The 17,254-nt window shown below is 43.8% G+C and overlaps 1 protein-coding gene across 8 annotated transcripts in view; it reads left to right on the top strand.

The window, feature by feature from the left end:
• Positions 1 to 17,254, top strand: part of Clec16a (C-type lectin domain family 16, member A) — a 214,437-nt gene that overhangs the window by 51,010 nt on the left and 146,173 nt on the right. For 6 of the 8 annotated variants that reach the window (XM_013517853.1, XM_005391170.2, XM_013517851.1 and 3 more), the window contains one exon: positions 2,664 to 2,895. In XM_013517853.1, coding sequence (XP_013373307.1) covers positions 2,664 to 2,895 — 232 coding nt within the window. The remainder of the gene's footprint in view (positions 1 to 2,663; positions 2,896 to 17,254) is intronic. The other 2 variants (XM_005391173.2, XM_013517852.1) reach the window with 1 other exon arrangement.

Raw genomic sequence — 17,254 nt, 5'->3', positions numbered from 1 at the left:
CATCTGATTCTGTAAAGAGCCTAGGGAAAGATTTCTGCATCCACCTATGTGGCTTTCTTTAATTCTTTCTTTTTTCTTGCTTTTTTGTGAAAGGGTCTCACTATGTAGTTCAGGTTGGCCTTGAACTCGCTGTGTAGTCTAGGCTAGTGTTGAACTCGTGGCAGTCATCCTGCATCAGCCTCCCGGGTGCTGGGATTACAGGCATGTGCCACCACACTTGGCATGTGTGGATTTCTGCTCACTGCTTCTAACAGGCAGTGTTTTGCTGTGTTTGGTCTTGGTTTTCTGTGTCTGACAGCTTCAGCCACTGTGTGGCATGTGCTAATTCACTGGGATAGGCAGTGATGGGAGGAAGTGAGTCACTTCGTCTTGGGGCCCTGTGTTCAGTTGTACAGCATCTTGAGTGGATTCTGATGGATGCTGTCTGTCAAGCAGTGTATGCTGGAATGCTCTCATCCCCGAGCTCTGGGTTGTTGGCATCTCTAATACACTATCTGTGTTTCCTGCACAGTGGCATCATGGCTCAATTTGTCTGTCACTGTTGTGGTTGAATAATCTAAAACGGGTAAATAAAAATGAATGTTTGGATTTGGATGCTAATTTAGGTCTCAATTGCATTTTCTTCTGAGCATTATTGAAATTAATGGGTTCCTTGAGCACATACCACTTATTGGCAAGGTACAGTGGCCCCCAGAATACAGATGGTGGCTTTTTAGGGTAGATTCATGAGATAGATAATCCATATCAAGATAATGGAAAAGTTTATTCTGAAACTTTTTTTTTTAATGACAAAATGATGTCTGAACATTATCCAGAGTCTGGAAAGAGACAAACGTTTCAATCAAAATCCTGCCCCCAAACAAATCAATTTCCTTTCATCTCTGCTCCTTTCTAGACATGGTCTGTTTGCATGTATGTACTTCTTTCTTTTTTTGAGATAGGTCTCACTGTATTGCCCAGGCTGATCTCAAGTTTCTGACCTCAAAACAGTTCTTATGCCTCAGTCCCCCAAGGAGCTGGGACTATATGCACATGCCACCACACCGGGCAGCATGTGTGTACTTTTTAAAGACTGCTAAATGTGGAATTTAGTCTAAGTGCTTGGTGAAACAGTTATTTTAGGAAGAGCTTGCTCTTTGGATTTCACATCCTTGCTCTGTAGCTCCACTAGCTGAGTGACATTCAGCAAGTCTCTTAATTCTTCTGGGCCTTGGTTTTCTTGAACCTGAAATGGATTGCTAACTCCTCTTTATCTTGATTATTAGAAAGACTGAGATCCAGGAATATGGGATATGAACCACATGTGACAGGGACCATTTTTATTTCTCATTGAGGCCTCTGCCTTTTCCAGGGAGAAACTTTTTTGTGTGGAACATGCTGATCTTTGGGCCATCTCTGATGATTAACCAGGCTCAGCTTCTGAGGAGACTCAGTGTGTTTGTCATTTTCCTATCACTAGAACAAAATACTTAACATTTGTTTTTTGTTGTTTTATCTTTTTTTTGAAACAGGGTCTTGCTATGCAGTTCAGGCTGGCCTTGAGCTCACTTTGTAGCCCAGGCTGACCTCAAACTTGCAACAATCCCCCTGCCTCAGCCTCCCAAGTGCTGGGATTACAGGCATGCACCACCACGCCCAGCATAACACTTGTAATTTAAGGCAGGAAAGTTTATTTTGGCTTCAGTTCTATTGGGTTTAGTCCATGGTAATCTGGTTACAAAGCAGAAATAGCATTGTGGAAGGGCCTGACAGAGGACAGCTCTTCACTCCATGACAGCTGGGAAACAGAGAGAGCAGGAGAAGCCAGGGACAAAAATGTACCCTTCTAGGTCATATCCTCAGTGGCCATCTCCCAACTACCTTCTACTAGCACATTCAGCTATGAACCCATCAAATGGATTAATCCACTGATGAGTGTAGTGCATCCCCATGACCCAGCCACCTTTCAAAAGCCCCACCTCAGAACACATGAGAATTTTGGGGGATATTTTAGATCTAGACCATAACACCAAGCATGTGGCTATATCCAGAACATCTTGCCTTTTCTGTTATTTATTTTTGTAATAGCAAAACACCTGGCTGTTCCTTTTCCTGTAGTGATATGCAGTTTCTTTTAAAATGAACTTAAGAGTTAGTAATAACATCAGTATACTTTAGTTGAGGTACAGGTTGTACATAAGATGTGCGGGTTTGAGTCCAAGCTCTGCCTTCTCCTGGCTATGCAGCATCAGGCTATGCAGATCATTCAGTGTCTCTGAGCTTTGGCTTCCTTGTCTAAGAAATGAGGACAACAGCAGTACTATCTTGTGGGGTTGCTATAGAGTTTAAATGAGATAATATGGTTAAAGCCCATAGCAGGTACCGCATACAAAATACATAAAAACATCATCCAGAAGCAGTTTTCCTATGTAAACAACTAATGTTTGGGGAGCAAAGAGCTAGTACAATAAAATACAGTATTTCTGACTTAGCAGCAATAAATGGTAGCTGGTATTATTGTTTTGGTTATTTTATGATAATGATGTTAGTAATGGTCTTAATTCTAAACCAGCATTTGTTATTTTGAAGATGAATTTCCTTGGCAGACGCTGTTGGGTAGCTTGCTAGCATGTAGTGAGATTCTAGCATTACAATTCATCTGTTGCCTTTCTTGGAATTCGTAGGCCAAGCCCAGCATTCGGTGCTTCATTAAACCCACCGAGACGCTTGAGCGGTCCCTTGAGATGAACAAGCACAAGGGCAAGAGGCGAGTGCAAAAGAGACCCAACTACAAAAACGTTGGGGAAGAAGAAGATGAGGAGAAAGGGCCTGCCGAGGATGCCCAGGAAGACGCCGAGAAGGCTAAAGGTACAGAGGGTGGTTCAAAAGGCATGAAGACAAGTGGGGAGAGTGAAGGTGAGTGTACCCTGGAACCACACCCTCACCAGCCAGCAAGGCTGTTGTCCTGTCCTCTATCCTACTTCTGTTCACTCCTGATGCCCACCAGTGTACCTCATTCTGGACAGTCCAGCCATTCAGAGGTAGCTGTGGGCCGTCATAGCAGACCCAGGACAGGTCCCACCCTTGTTGGATGCGTGACCTGGAGCAAGGCTTCACAAGTATTACCCACTTGATAGTGTTATTAAGGGAATCAAGTGAAACAGTGCATCTAGCCTGCTCAGAACAGTACCTGGCCCGTGGTAAATGCTGTAAAGTATTTGTAGCTCCTACTACTATCACTAGTATTACTACCATCGTCTTCATCATTATCGCTGCCATTCTAACTCCCAATACCTTGGGATTATGATTTGGGTCCATTGCACTGTGGAAAGAAAGAGGAGCTCATGGTTAATGCACTTATGTGCTTTTAATAGATTATAGGTTTTAGGAGTCACATAATCAAATATAATCCCCCAGATTCTTCCATGGGGTGCTTTCAGAAGTCCCATTTGTTTGGAGTGAGGTACACTTGTGTGTGGTACATAATATGCTTGGTAAGCAGAGCCCTTCCTCCTTTACCTGGGCCAGGAATGATTCACCTTGCTTTCTTTGCCCCCCTTTCCTATAGATGCAAAACCTTCCTGACCTGGAGAGCATTTGCTCTGGGATTAGACACACTTGAATCAGCCAGTTGTTTATGTCATGGATGAGGCTCACAGCCACCACAGATGGGGCCTCTGGCCGCAGCCCCAGACACTGGGGTGGTGAGGAGGCGTGATGGTGGGGACTCCGCTTGGTCGCAGTGGGACTCTGCTTTCCTGGAGGGAAGGTCTAGCCACACCTCCCTGGGATGAATGTAGCCTTTCCTCACCTGCCCAGCCGTGGCCTGAGGGGCAGAGGCCATGGGATATACTACTACATCCAGCTCCTGGGCCCTTGCCCGGCAGTGGCCTCTCTGAAGCCAGCTCTCCCCAGTCCCATCAGCTGGGACTATGTCAGCTCCTAGTCCAGTGCATCTGGAGCTCTAATACAGAGCCACTGCCTGAAGCAGTGATACAGAGCTCACTTTCCCACATCCCACTGGCCCCGTGATTTTCTTTGCAGTTGTCCCTGAATGCCACAATTGCATGTCAGTAAGTGTAACCAAAATATTGCCATGGTGCCACTCGGGCCTGTTTCTAAGGCTGAGGTCTCTAGCTTGCTTTTATTTCTGTTCAAAGTGCACAGTAAGCATTTTGGTTTAGGAATTCTTTTTGGGCTTGGGAAACCTCTGCCAGCAAATACCACTTTGGTGGGGAAGTTTAGGGATACACACAAGGTAAGTTGTGCATTTGGTTATTTAGGTCATTTTTGTTTTTTGTGTTTCCTTGGAAGGAAATCATCTGTTTAAACCCTAGGTTTAGCCATTGTATAGCCATGCTGAGGAGAAATGGACATTTTCATCTCATTTTGTACACTGTGTTCTTATCAATTTTGTCTTGGAAAGATGCTGCTGCTTTCCATTCAAGTCCTTTTAAGGACTCTAGCCAGGCCTCAGCTGTCACTAACAGTGGTATAGACAGGACAGGCTTGGTCCCCAAAGCATAATCAATTAGCCTGGTGCTCCAGTCCTGGAGCTCAGCAAGGCTGCTGTTGCCACTCAGACTACCGGGATTGGGTGGTACTCCCTGGTGCTGAGCCCTGCTGCCATGTGCAGGGCCAAGGGGAGGACCTTTCACCAGCCCCCAGAAGCAGGTTTGTTGGGCCAAATTATGCCAAACAGGGCCCAGAAATTTCCCCAGAGGCTTTGCCTGGGCAGCTGGTGCTGACTTGAGAGCTTGGGCAAGCGTGCCTTTCAGTGACCCTCAGACATTTTGGTGCCTCCCTAATTTCTTGAACACAGTCATCATTTCAAAATACGATGGGCCTTCCCACTCGCTCACCATAAATAAACTCAGCTTTCACAGACCTGCTGTACCGGGCAATAGCATTTGTATTCTGGAACTTTCTGAATTGTATATGTGATCCCAGTTATTCTCATACACAGAGGTACAGATGATAGATATTCTGTGCTGCGTTCAAGTCTGGCTTTGAACAAAGCCTTGCAGCTGTTAATTGCTGTGGCTTGAAAGGGCGTCAGGCATATTCCCTCACTCACGTAGCAAACCAAAGGACAGCGGTGCAGAGGGTTGCTGTGGCCCGGTAGGCCAAGCCTGGGTTTGCCCTACAGTGGCTTCTTCAGTGAATTCTGAGGGGCAGGTATCAGAGGCAAGGGGCATGGGTGCTGGGCTAGCAGAAACAGCAGGGTCCCCCACTACCAAAGATCTCCACTGTATTCTGGGTACTCTGGCTATCTTCTTTCTCTCTTCCTGGGTCAAGATGGATATGTGGCTTATTTTCTCTTCCACATTGTTTTTTCTCTAGCAAGCTCTTTGTATCATCTGTGGATCTCTGAGGTAACTGAGTTACTGCAGATAGACACAGGTTACTCTTAGTAAGAAAGTACTCTTAGTAACAAAGTGCTGGTGCTAATCCCTCATCTCTGCCACCGCTGTTCTAGTAGTAAATACAGGAATAAAAAGGGTGTGTGGTCATGAGGCACAGCTTGCCACGACCATATTTGAATGTGGCATTAATATGTTTTTCTTAAATGCAGCACCCAAAACTCACACCTCCTCCACATTTAAGGCCAGACAAGGAAGTTGTGTGAAATGAGTGTGCACCCCCATCCCTCCACTGCTATCCCCCGTTGGCAGAGAATTCGCTTTACCTCAGGCCCCAAATAACGGGTGACTCATTTTCAAACCAAGAAATCACAGGGCCCTAAATTAGCAGAAATTGAATATTAAAAGGAAGAAGAGGAATGTCTTAGTCTCTCTAGCCAAAGAAGTGTTCCCTCTGCCCACGAAGCCAAACATCCCAGGGTGCATGCTCATTTCTTAGCTCACCCTTTAGTCTGAAAGGACAGCTGTCTCTTTTTGGATTTACTTAGAGCAGTAACTTAATAAGCAGACCTGAGGCAAGAGATTGAGTCACTCAAGCTCCTCATTTTCACAATGGGGCCTGACTTTTATTTCTTGCCTATGGAACGAATGGGCATTCACTGCACAGCCTGACCTTCAGAGCCTGTTCTCTTCTGAGAATTACAGCAAGGGCATGAGATGCAGGCAGTGGGATTGATTTTGAACCTGCCAGGTCAACTGGGATTGAAGGATCCCTCAGAGTTTGAACCCCCAGTTTTGTCTTTTCTTTTTAAGTCTCTACTAGAATGACGTGGACCCTGACCTTATTTCTGGCTCATCTTGCAACGCCTAACAGTGTCCTGAGTGGGTGAGTTAGGGACTGAATGTTAGGAAGTTAGGGTCTGAATCCCTACACTGCCCCTGAGTAGCTGTGTGACTCCAGGCAAAGAATCACCCTCTACATTTCTCTACCTGTAGAGGGGCTTCCTCATGTCCAGCCCTCAGGTTGTCTTCATGAGAGCATCCATGCTGTAGCATTTAGCTCATGGGATATGACATTGTGACACATGAGCCCTGACCAAGGTGGAGTGCTTGGTGAGGAACAGAAAGGGGACTTGGGCCTGGGTGGGTGGACCATGCTTGGGCCCCCGGCGAGTTCTGCAAGGCCCACTTCACTGTTCATTTCTATTACCAATAAGTGAGGGGAGTGAGTGTGTGATGTAGTGGAAAGAGAGGGAAAAGGTAGGCAGGCCTGGCCACTGCGTGGAGACATGGGCTGCTAGCTTTGCAAGCAGTTTAACTAGAATAAGGAGGGGACAAAGTGGTTGAGAAGAAATCCTCTGAACAACTTCCCAGAAAACCATTCAGCATTCAATCTCCTGCTGTTTAGTAGAGGAAACTAAGAGAATAAGGGAAGGGCAGCTCCCAAATTCTCAGCCTACACTGTCATTGTCAGGGGCTATTGCTTCCTTGAAACTGTGTTCTGAAGCAGCCAATTGTATGCAGTCCTGCCCTTATTTCCTAGGTAACCAGCCGCATATATTCTCCTTCCCTTCACCTTCTTGTGAAGGCCTTCCTATTCTTCCCTTCCCCTCCTTTCATTGTCTGTCTTAGTGTGATTTCTGGAATATAGAACACAGAGGACAATTGAGAAAATCCTTGAATTTGTGAAGTCAAAGACTATTGGAAGGTCATACCTGTCATTTCCCTGAAAAGCACTTCATTTACCAGATATTAATCAGATTAGAATGTACATCATCCTGAGCAAGTTGATGAATTCCTGCTGTTGTTTGAAAAATCAGTGTGTCAGAGCACTGGAGAATCTCCAGGATGTAGCCAGAGAAATCATATCAAGAGGAAGAAGTTGACCTCTATGGGTCCTGAGGGTCTTCAGGCCTCTGTGGGCTTGCAGTGGCTCCACTAGCACAGCCATTACTTAGACATTGAACAAAGAGATGGGACTTTGCCAGTGTTTTCTCATTTTTTTCTTAACGATCATAAAATACACATACATAACATAAAATCTTCCCTATTAACCATTTTACATGTAGAGTTCAACAGTGTCAACTACGCACTTTGGTGTGCATCCCGTACCACTACTCAGTAACAGAACTCTTATCTTTGCAAAACTGAGGCTCTGGACCCGTGAAACATTAACTCCCCATTCCTCCTGCCTCCAGCCTATGGCAGCCACCATTCTGCCTTCTGTCTGTATGAGTTTGAATACCTTGGGAGCCTTATCTGGGTGGAATCACACAAGCTCTGTCTTGTTGTACTATTTTGTTTTTTGTTTGTTTTATTTTTGTGGTGTTGGGGATCGAACCCAGGGCCTTGTGCATGCAAGGCAAGAACTCTACCACTGAGCCACATCCCCAGCCCTGTTTGTTTTATTTTTAAAGTGGAAATATTTTTATTGATCTTAGTAAATGATTATATACCTGTTCTTAAAACCATTCAAACAATTAAAAAATATGCAAAGTAGAAAATTAAAGATTCCATAATCTTATTCCCATACAACCATCTACTGAAGATATAGAAAGATTTACTCGTAAATACAAAGAAATGTAACATGAAATGAGGATCATTACTTGATCATAAAACAAACAGAAAACTTGAATTTAACATAGCCTGGGAAGCTGGAGAAAGGTGGAAGAGAGCATAAGAGATTGACAAATCCTTCTTTATCCCTTTATAAGTTGACAGAACTATAGATGTTTTATTTAGTACTATGTCTGTACATACAAACAGCTAAGGAAGTTTTAAGTTGTTGCTTCTGGAAAATAGAATTTGCTGTTGTAGGCAGGACAGGTAAATAACTGCTCTATTTGGTTATAAGCCTTTGAGAGGTACTTAACTTTATATTTTATGAATATTTACTGCTCATCCATATTGGAATAAAGCTAAAAGTAATAAGATGGGGGCTGGGGATTTAGCTCAGCGGCAAAAGCGCCTGCCTGGCAAGCGCAAGGTCGTGAGTTCGGTTCCCGGTACCGGAGAAAAACCAAAATAAATAAATAAATAAATAAATAAAAGTAATAAGATGGCAACACATACCTGTTTAAAGGTAAAATTCTCTTGAAAAGTTTATTAACTGTTAACAAGTCATTCAGTTTCTTAATCTTTATGAAGTTTTTGATTTAAAGATTACATCTATTTCAGAAGTCTTCATGTAAAACAGACATGAATAAAGCATTTGTAGTGAACTTCTGAAATAAATCATTTTAATATCTATATTTTATGAGATAACGTTACTACGATAGTACTAATTTTTCTTATTTTTACTAAAATTAGTTCTTTTCAAGATTATTACTAACAAGCTGGGCGTGATGGCACATGCCTGTAATCCCAGCACTCAGGAGGTTGAGGCAGGAGGATCACTGCGAGTTCTAGGCCAGCCGGGGCTACATTGTGAACTCAAAGCCAGCCTAAACTACATAGCAAGACCCTATTCCAAAAAAAAAAAACAAAAAAAATCAAAAGAGTAATACTAAAATATCTTGATTTTTAGTATAGGTTTAGGATCCCTTATTCAAAATGCATGGGGCCAAAGTGTTTTCAGAGTTTGGGTTTTCTCAGATTTTGAATGCAAACATCTTAAATATTGAGAATAGTGAGTTATCTTGGGGAGGGTACCCAGGTCTAAACGTGAAATTTACTTATGTTTCATATACACCTTATACACATAGCCTGAAGATAATTTTATACCATATTTTAAATAATGTTCGCATGAAAGCAAGCTTCATAGTGTGTCATTTTTCATTTATGTCATCACGGATGTGGGAGCATTTTGGATTTTGGAATTCTGTATTGATTCTTAAATTCAGATTCCAAGTATGTGGTGGAGGGCCTGGGAATTTAACTCAGCGGCAAAGCTCCTGCCTGGCAAGTGCAAGGTCGTGAGTTTGGTTCCTGGTACCGGAGAAAAAACAACAACAACAAAAAAAAAAACAAAACCAAGTATATGGTGGAGACACTGGACTTTGAACTCGTGTCTCCACCATAGTCCCTAACTGGACTTCGAACTTAAAACTTTTTAATGATATTTGTATAATAAAATAATTTAAATAACTGAGTCCTTCTTCACCACTGAGACACTTGCTTTGCCCTGCCCTCGGGTGTCTTGAGTCATGGAGGGCAGGAGGCCCCCAGGCCTGGGCTTCCTCTTGCCGTGCTCTTCAGATTTGGCTTGTGCAGCACGCTGTGGGGACAAGCTGTGAAGAGCAGACTCCTTCCTCCTCTTCCCTTTCTCCTCCTCCTCACCATCCTCTGGTTCGGGGATTTTCTTTGTTTTCCTTTTCTCCTTTGCTCTTCAAAGGCACATGTTCTCTGAGTGTATTTCTAGGACAGTGTTCACTCTGCCCACATTCATGGCACATTCAGCACACTTTCCCCTTCAGATGCGTTATGCTGTTCTCCCACTGTCACAGCAGTGCTTGCCTTCATCAGGCCTCCAAATGACTGTTCATTGTTCACGCTCTGGTGCACTTTTTGCAGCATCTTTCCCCCAAAATCAAACAATACAACCCCTTCTGTGTTCTGCTGTCTTTATCATTCCTCGTGGTAACCTTTACAGCTTTGCCATACTTGGAGAATGCCGGCTTCGTGTCACTGTGTGTCAGGGAGAAGTGCAAGTTGGGTACACACATTGTCCTCTTTCTTGGAGCCAAGCCATGACCCTTCCCTTCAGGTAGAGTGGCCGAGAGATGAGAAGAGCATGAGCCCTCTTGACTCAGCCGGGACTCAACCCTGCCTCTGCCTTGCCCCTTCCAAGAGTCTGGCATCTCAGGTCCTGGAAGGGGGACGGGTGCTGAGAGAAGGTGGCAGAAGCAGTGCCTCTTCAGCTGCTCAGACTGGGCCAGAAGTGGGCCTGGTGTTAAGGCCTTGTGGATGTTTGCAAATGCATACAGCAGCTCTTGTTTATTTATCATGTATATTTTTACAGTGGCTGTCTGTTTATACTGGGTTTATGCTTATTGTAATTTTTCAAACTTTCATTTTAGAAATAATTTCAAATTTACAGGAAATTGTGAAAGCAAATATAATATTAAAAAAAATCCCATTTACACTTTACCCATTTTAACCTTTTACTCTTTTATGCCGTTTGCTTTATTTGTGTTTTTGCCATCCCACCTCCATATGCTATATACTTGTTTAAAGAATAAGTTGCATCCGTCATGTCCCTTTCCTTCTTTTAAAGCTTCAGTGTGCATTTGCAAAGAGCAAGGTGTTCTCCATCTTGACCATGGTAGTTGTCAACTCCATATGTAGTACTTTCCTACTGTCCTTGTTCCAGTTGTGTGGCTGGCCTCAAAATGCCTTTTATTGCATATTTTCCCCTCAGGTAAAAGATCAGATCCAGGTTTGGATAGTATCTTCAGTTGTCATGTCTCCAACCTCCATTATTCTGGAATATTACCACAGTCTTTCTTTGTCTTTCAGTGGTAACTTTTTTGTTTGTTTGCTTGCTTTTTTGCTTGTTTTTTGTGCAGAAGATGGTATCCAGGGCCTCAGATTTGCAAGCATATGTTGTACCACCGAGCCCCACCCATACGCCCGAACTGACTTTGCTGAGTGACCCATGCAGGAATATTCTAATGAAATGGTCCTCATTGTTTCCTGATGTGTCCTCATGTTACACTCAGGTTCTGTATTTTGGCTGGAATACTGCACAGGTGATTTTTGTGTCCTTTTCGGAGTTTCACATTTGGAGGCATATGATATCCTTCTGTCCCCTTTGGGTGATATTCATTTTGGTCACCTGGTTAAGGTTTTATTCAGAGTCTCCACCATATACTTTCTCTTTCTTTTCTTTGCAACTAATAAGTAGTCCCCCAGGGAGACATTTCAAGTAATGTATGTCTTAGTTACTTTTCTCTCCTTGCTGAGACAAAATACCTGATGCCCAAAATTAAGGAAGAAAAGGTTTATTTAGCTTACAGTTTATGGAGGTTTCAGTCCATACTTGGCTAGCTCCAAGGCAGAGGGCAACAGTTCACGGTGGCTGAAAACAGCAAAAGCAACAAGAGCACAAGGGGAAGAGTGGCAGCAAGCAGCCTCTTTCTCTCCCTTACATATGCAAACTATCCGCCCCAGGGCAGGTGTAGCACTCACACCCATAATCCCAGCTTTGGATCATGGATCAATCATAAACTCTAAAAGCCCACCCCATGACTGCATGAGACTTTGGGGGGTAATCCAGACACAACCATAACAATGTACTTCTTCAAAATTTCTCCTTGGATTTGGCACTTGTTGGTAATTCTTGCCTCACCTACGCTTTACCATGGTGATTACAGTGATGACTTTCCAGTGGACAGCCTGCTTTCCTTGTTTAGAAATCAGTTCTCATTATTCTACTCTATGTAAGATCCGTTCTTTTCTACATTTCTATACCTTTTATCAGCGTGGATCCCAGTTTTTTAGTGGCTTCTTTTTCACTGTTGTATTTCACTCTTTTGATACTGCAGTTGTTTCAAACTTGGCTCATGGGAGTCCTTGCAGGCTGGCTGTTGTTTCTTTGTGTTAAGCCCCATCACTTTGATGACTGGGCCTTGCATTTACTGGCGTTCTGTGTTCACCTTGTACCTCTTTTGCCTATCCCTGGAAAATTAACCTTTTCTTTGCAAAGCTATGGTTTTTCTTAGTGAGTAATAGTTTTATGGACCAAGATCTAAGCAATAAATGTTCTGATTGCTCCTGAATGTCTTTTTGTTCTTTTCAGTTGAGAATATATATAAAACACACAAATACATAAAAACATGGTTACATATATATATATTTGAAAGTTGTAAACTCCTACCAATGCCTGCAATTCCAACCAATTTTCACAGTGTTCCTTCTTATCTTTTCCCATTCCAAATTTACATATACATATCTTCTTCCACAGTAAGGTCCTTGTCTCTCCACAAGCGTCACATCACATCCCCTCTTTTTGTTTTTTTCTTTCTTCTCCTGTCCTGTCCTGTCCTGTCCTCCCCTCCCCTCCTTTCCCACATTCTTGCTGTGTAGTTTAGGTTGGCCTTGAACTCACTAGCCCAGGCTGGCCTTGAGCTCGTGACAATCTTCCTCCCTCTGGAATTACAGGCGTCCACCACCACACCCAGCCTTCAATACATTTATTTATTCAGTCCTGTAATACAGCCAAAAAGCTTCAAAATTGCATCGCTCATATTTATTCCTTAGTGAATAAAGAGTTGAAGGCTTCTTTACTATGTTTTTCCTTCTGCTGCCACTCCAGCAGTTGACCTATCCCAAAACAGGGTATATGCTCAAGTATTATATTCACAAGCTGCTTGGATTGGCTTGTCTGTCCTTCCTCTCCCTCTTCAGAATAGGTATAGTATTCATTTTAAATAAATATATATCTTTTTTTACCCCCCAAGTTTGGGGTTCTCTCTTTCCATTCTTACTGACTCAATGTCCTTTTATATGGCACTGGAATTGAGCCCAGGTCCTTATGTATGATAGATAAGCGTGCTTCCACTAAACCACACTTGCAGCCTTCAATTTCCTTTTTTAAATATGTGAGGTATTAACACTCAAAACTTCAAAAAGTTGTGTTGAAAGATACATCCTTCTTCCCATGTGCCTTACCTCTTCCCTCCTTTTCTGGAGTATCTTTCCTGTACTTCCTTTTGTAAGACTAAACAGGTTTATGTGTGTTTTCTTTGCCCTTTTTCCTTCCACACAGGATAGCTTACTATATATACTTTGGGGCACTTTGCTCTAGTAGTTTAGCAGTAGCTCCGGAAATTGCTTCATATCCATTCATAGCTCTTCTTTATTCATTTTTATAGCTGCATTATATGTTTATTCAACGGTTCTCTTATGCTTGGACATTTAGGGAGTTTCCAGTATTTTGGAATTACAAACAACAGTGCAATCAATACCTGTTCATGTGTGTTTTCATATTGTTGGTGGTGTATCTCCCAGGCAAATTTCTCCAAGTGGGACTGCTAGGTCGAAGGTTATAATAGTGGTTCAGCTTCCCTTTTAAACTGCATTTCAGTGGAAGAATAGTAAGATTGTGCATATAAAATGAGTACATAGCAGTAGCACAGGTAACACACTTGATAAAAGTCACAGAGGCAAGCAAATGCCTGAAGCTTGAGCAAAACAAGACCAAATTACTGCTGCAGTCCGTCAGACTCCAAGATAGAAACTGGCTGGTGAGGGCATGGAGACTCACCATATATTGAGGTTCACATAGAGCCCCCGTGAGGTTCTGTCAGCAGAGCCTGACACTTGGACCCAGTGGCCAACAGTGGAAATCTGTGTGCACGTTAGCACACTGCACTGTTTTTGTTGGTGGCAGCAGTGTGGTGCGTGCACCCTGGGAGGGAAGCTGCACTGAGATAGGTGGCAGTGTCACTGGGAGTAGGAGCCCAGCACAGAACCATGCCAGATATTCTGGTGTGATGTAGAAAAGGGATTCACTTAGACCCAAATCATCATGGGAAATCACTTTTTTTTTTTTGGTGGTGGTGGTGATTGAACCTAGGACTTCCACACTGAGCTATTGCCTCAGCTTTTTCTATTTTTTATTTTGAGACACAGTCTTACTAAGTTGCCCGGTTAGGGTTCAAACTTGCAATCCTCCTGGCTCAGCCTCCCAGAGTGCTGTGATTATAGGGACATGTCACCACACCTGGCTAGCATCCTCTTTAATGATGGCTGCAGAGTTCTTTCTGAGCAGTGAAAATCCAGAGACTCTTTCCCCAAAAACTTATTATCCACCACACTTCTGTACCCAGGCAGCATTTTACATACAGTTTTAAGGAGTTGGCAGGTCCTAGGTAAGAACCAGTCCTGTAAGAGTTGCCTGAGTAAAATTATTCAAAAGAAGGAAGGGGAAACCTGTGTTGACATTTGAAGAACTGATCTCCATTCATCTGGAAGATTAGTCTGAGTAAGACAGCTCATTCCATTACCATGCTGGCTAGATGAGAACTAAGTGTGTGGGGGGTAGAGGGCCGTGCAGCTGGGACACTGGGGTGACACAGCCAAGGTTTGGAAACCTTGCTCTATGCAGAGGCTCTTGCTCGCCAGGATATGATATGAGCTGATCGGGACTAGCATGACTTTCACTGCTATGTTTCTAGGGATAGGGAGCCAGGAGCCATGTTTTAGCCATGTTAACGGCAACTGTACCGCTAGGTCACTGTTTACTCAGATGTAATGCCTACGACTGGACAAAAACAGTGGTTTTCTGGCATCATTTTGTGAAATACCAGAATTTCAGAAAGAGGCCTCTGTGGCTTGCCTGAGGGACCCTGTGGGAGGGGACATTTGCTGCCCACCAGCCTGTACTGGAACAACCCTGCTCTCACTTGCCTACAGAACTACCATTCAGGGTAACATTGATGGGCTGAGGGCGTGGCTAAGTTGTAGAGTACTTCCCTAACATGTGCAAGGTCCTGAGTTTCATCCCCAACACTGCAATAACAGTACCAATAACAACAATAAAAATAACTGGAGCTGGTTAAAAATGTTCAGTGAGCACTGAACTGGGCTGTTTGTAACTTCTCTGGCTGCAGAATCTGATGGTGTCCAGGGAGATTAAAAAGCTGGAAAGAGGACAGCCACATCATGGCAGACTTGGTGTCCAGACCAGGGACTTGGCTGTGTGATCTGGGGGAGTCCTGGAGCAGAGTCCCCACCGTGTCAGCCAGGCAGGGATGGAAGTGGGCCTGTGGTCACTGGGCAGAGGCCAAGACGCTAGAGACCAGGGGGAAGCTTGTGTTGCAGTGTTAGTAGGTGGGCTTCAGATGTCTTTTAATGACTTGCTTTATCAATGATGACAAACAAGTGCGTACAGTATTTAAGCCTGTATCTCCCAAGAGTGCAACACTTATTTATATAAATTATACACATTTATGTTAATGTGCTAATGTTTTGTACAGTGTGAAACAAGCAAAATAGGTACTTTAGAGATGAGACTAGCTTCTTTAAAAAAGTCCCATCACCCACTCAGCCATCTTGCACACCCACTGAAGTGTCTGCACCCCACTCTGGAAACCTGGGGCTGTGGGAGGAGGCTGGCATCTGGATGAGGCTGCTGGGGGTGAACACACGGACAGGAAGAGAGCTGCTCCTAAACAGCTGTGCCATCTCCCCAGTCTGCAGTGTCCTTGTACTCCCTGTGCTACTGTGTGCTCAGAAGGATTCTTTTAATTGACTCACTTGGTTTTTTTTCTCAAATTTAGCCTCATTCTAGGCACTAATGTGCACAAAAGTCCCTCTGTGCAGCTAGAATTTTCTTCTAGTGCCCATTATATAAATACAAAGCCATATAAACAGAACATTTGTCCAGACACCACTTAAGAATCACCTGTTGGCTCCCACCTATGTGATCTATGGCACCGGATTTCAGATCAGATTGGGAGATGAGGGGGCTCCTGAAAGTGAGCCTCCCAGAAGTCCTGGTCCCATATGGACATGTGTGGGGCACACTCTTCATGTCAGGGTAGCTGCAAGCACTGTCAGACTAACAGAATCCGGGGAGACTGGCAGGAGAGTATGTTCCCTGATGAGAGATGTTGTATGTGTTGATTGCAGACTGTGTTAGGCTGTAAACCACCTGCTGTGTCCAGCCACCTGGATTCAGTGCCAGCCCTGCCAACTGCCAGAACTTCCTGCATTGGGATAGGCAACCACTTGTCCATTCAAGAGATACTTATCATGCACCTGCTTTGTGCCAGGCCTTGTAGTAAGCACTAGAGATGCAGGAAGAACAAGACAGCTACTCTTAGGAATCTCACAATCTAGTGAAGGAAGGCTGACATTAAATAAGCAAAATAACAGAGAATAGAAAATCCAGGTAGTTATAAATATTCTAAAATAAAATCAAGGAAGAGGGGAGAGAGAACGAATCTCCTGTGTAGAACAACTTCAAATCATTTATAGAGATTAGAACATAGCTCTCCCTTCTTTGGGTGTGATGTGTGTTTAGTGACTTCCTCCCACAGAGCAGGCATGGAGGAAGAGGAAAACTGACTTTGCAGTGGAGAGACCCAGGGGACAGTAGCTTGGCCAGGCACTGAAGATTGACAGCAGCAGTCATCAGTCACGTGGATAGTGTGTGCCCTGCATATGATGTGATGTGAAGGGTACTTTCCCTCTGTGGTCTTTCCCTAGGACCCAGAACCCCAGTCTTGTACTCTACACAGAGAAACCTCTAGTAACCAACTATAGAAGTGATCCCTGAAAGAACAGCCTTCAAGACCCAGTCTTGATGTCAGAAAAACATCAGACAAACCCAGGGCAAGGGACTCTGCTAGAACTCAGACTACCAAGATGGTTAGAATCAAGGAAAGTTTGAGAAACTGCCACATCTGGAGGATCCTAAACATGATGACTTAATGTAACAGGGGATCCTGGAACAGAAAAAGAACATTGGGAAAGAGTGAAGTCTGAACAAAGCATGCAGTTTACTAGTAATCATTTAAGAAGACGTGAAGACCAAGCCTATAATTCTAGCATTCTGGAAGCAGAGGCAGAAGGTTCAAGGTCAGACTGGGCTACATGGCAATACATACATGTCTCCAAAAAAAAATAGAAAAACTAAATGAATAAAAAGAAATAAAGAAAAAACAGGTAGAGGGGTCATTCAAGATGTCTTCAAGGAGGTGACATTTGAGCTCAGCCTTGGAGGATAGACTGAATCATAGCTGGGTAGGGAAGACCTGGGCAGAGAGCTTTCCAACCAGAAGGAATGGCTGTGTAAAGATCCTGGGGCAGAAACAAGCTTGGAACATTGAGCACCAGTGAGACGCCCAGCACAGCCAGAGTGTGAGGAGATAGCAGAGCTTAGAGAGCCTGGAAGTGAGGTCAGAGATGGATGGGGGCCGGACTGTGTAAGACGTTGAGACCATGGGACAGTGTTTGGATTTCAT

Source organism: Chinchilla lanigera, unplaced genomic scaffold, assembly GCF_000276665.1.
Source record: "Chinchilla lanigera isolate Chin_1 unplaced genomic scaffold, ChiLan1.0 scaffold00041, whole genome shotgun sequence".
NCBI classification, from domain to species: domain Eukaryota; kingdom Metazoa; phylum Chordata; class Mammalia; order Rodentia; family Chinchillidae; genus Chinchilla; species Chinchilla lanigera.
The sequence above is the reverse complement of the archived record's forward strand: the minus strand, read 5'-3'. Positions and strand labels throughout refer to the sequence as shown.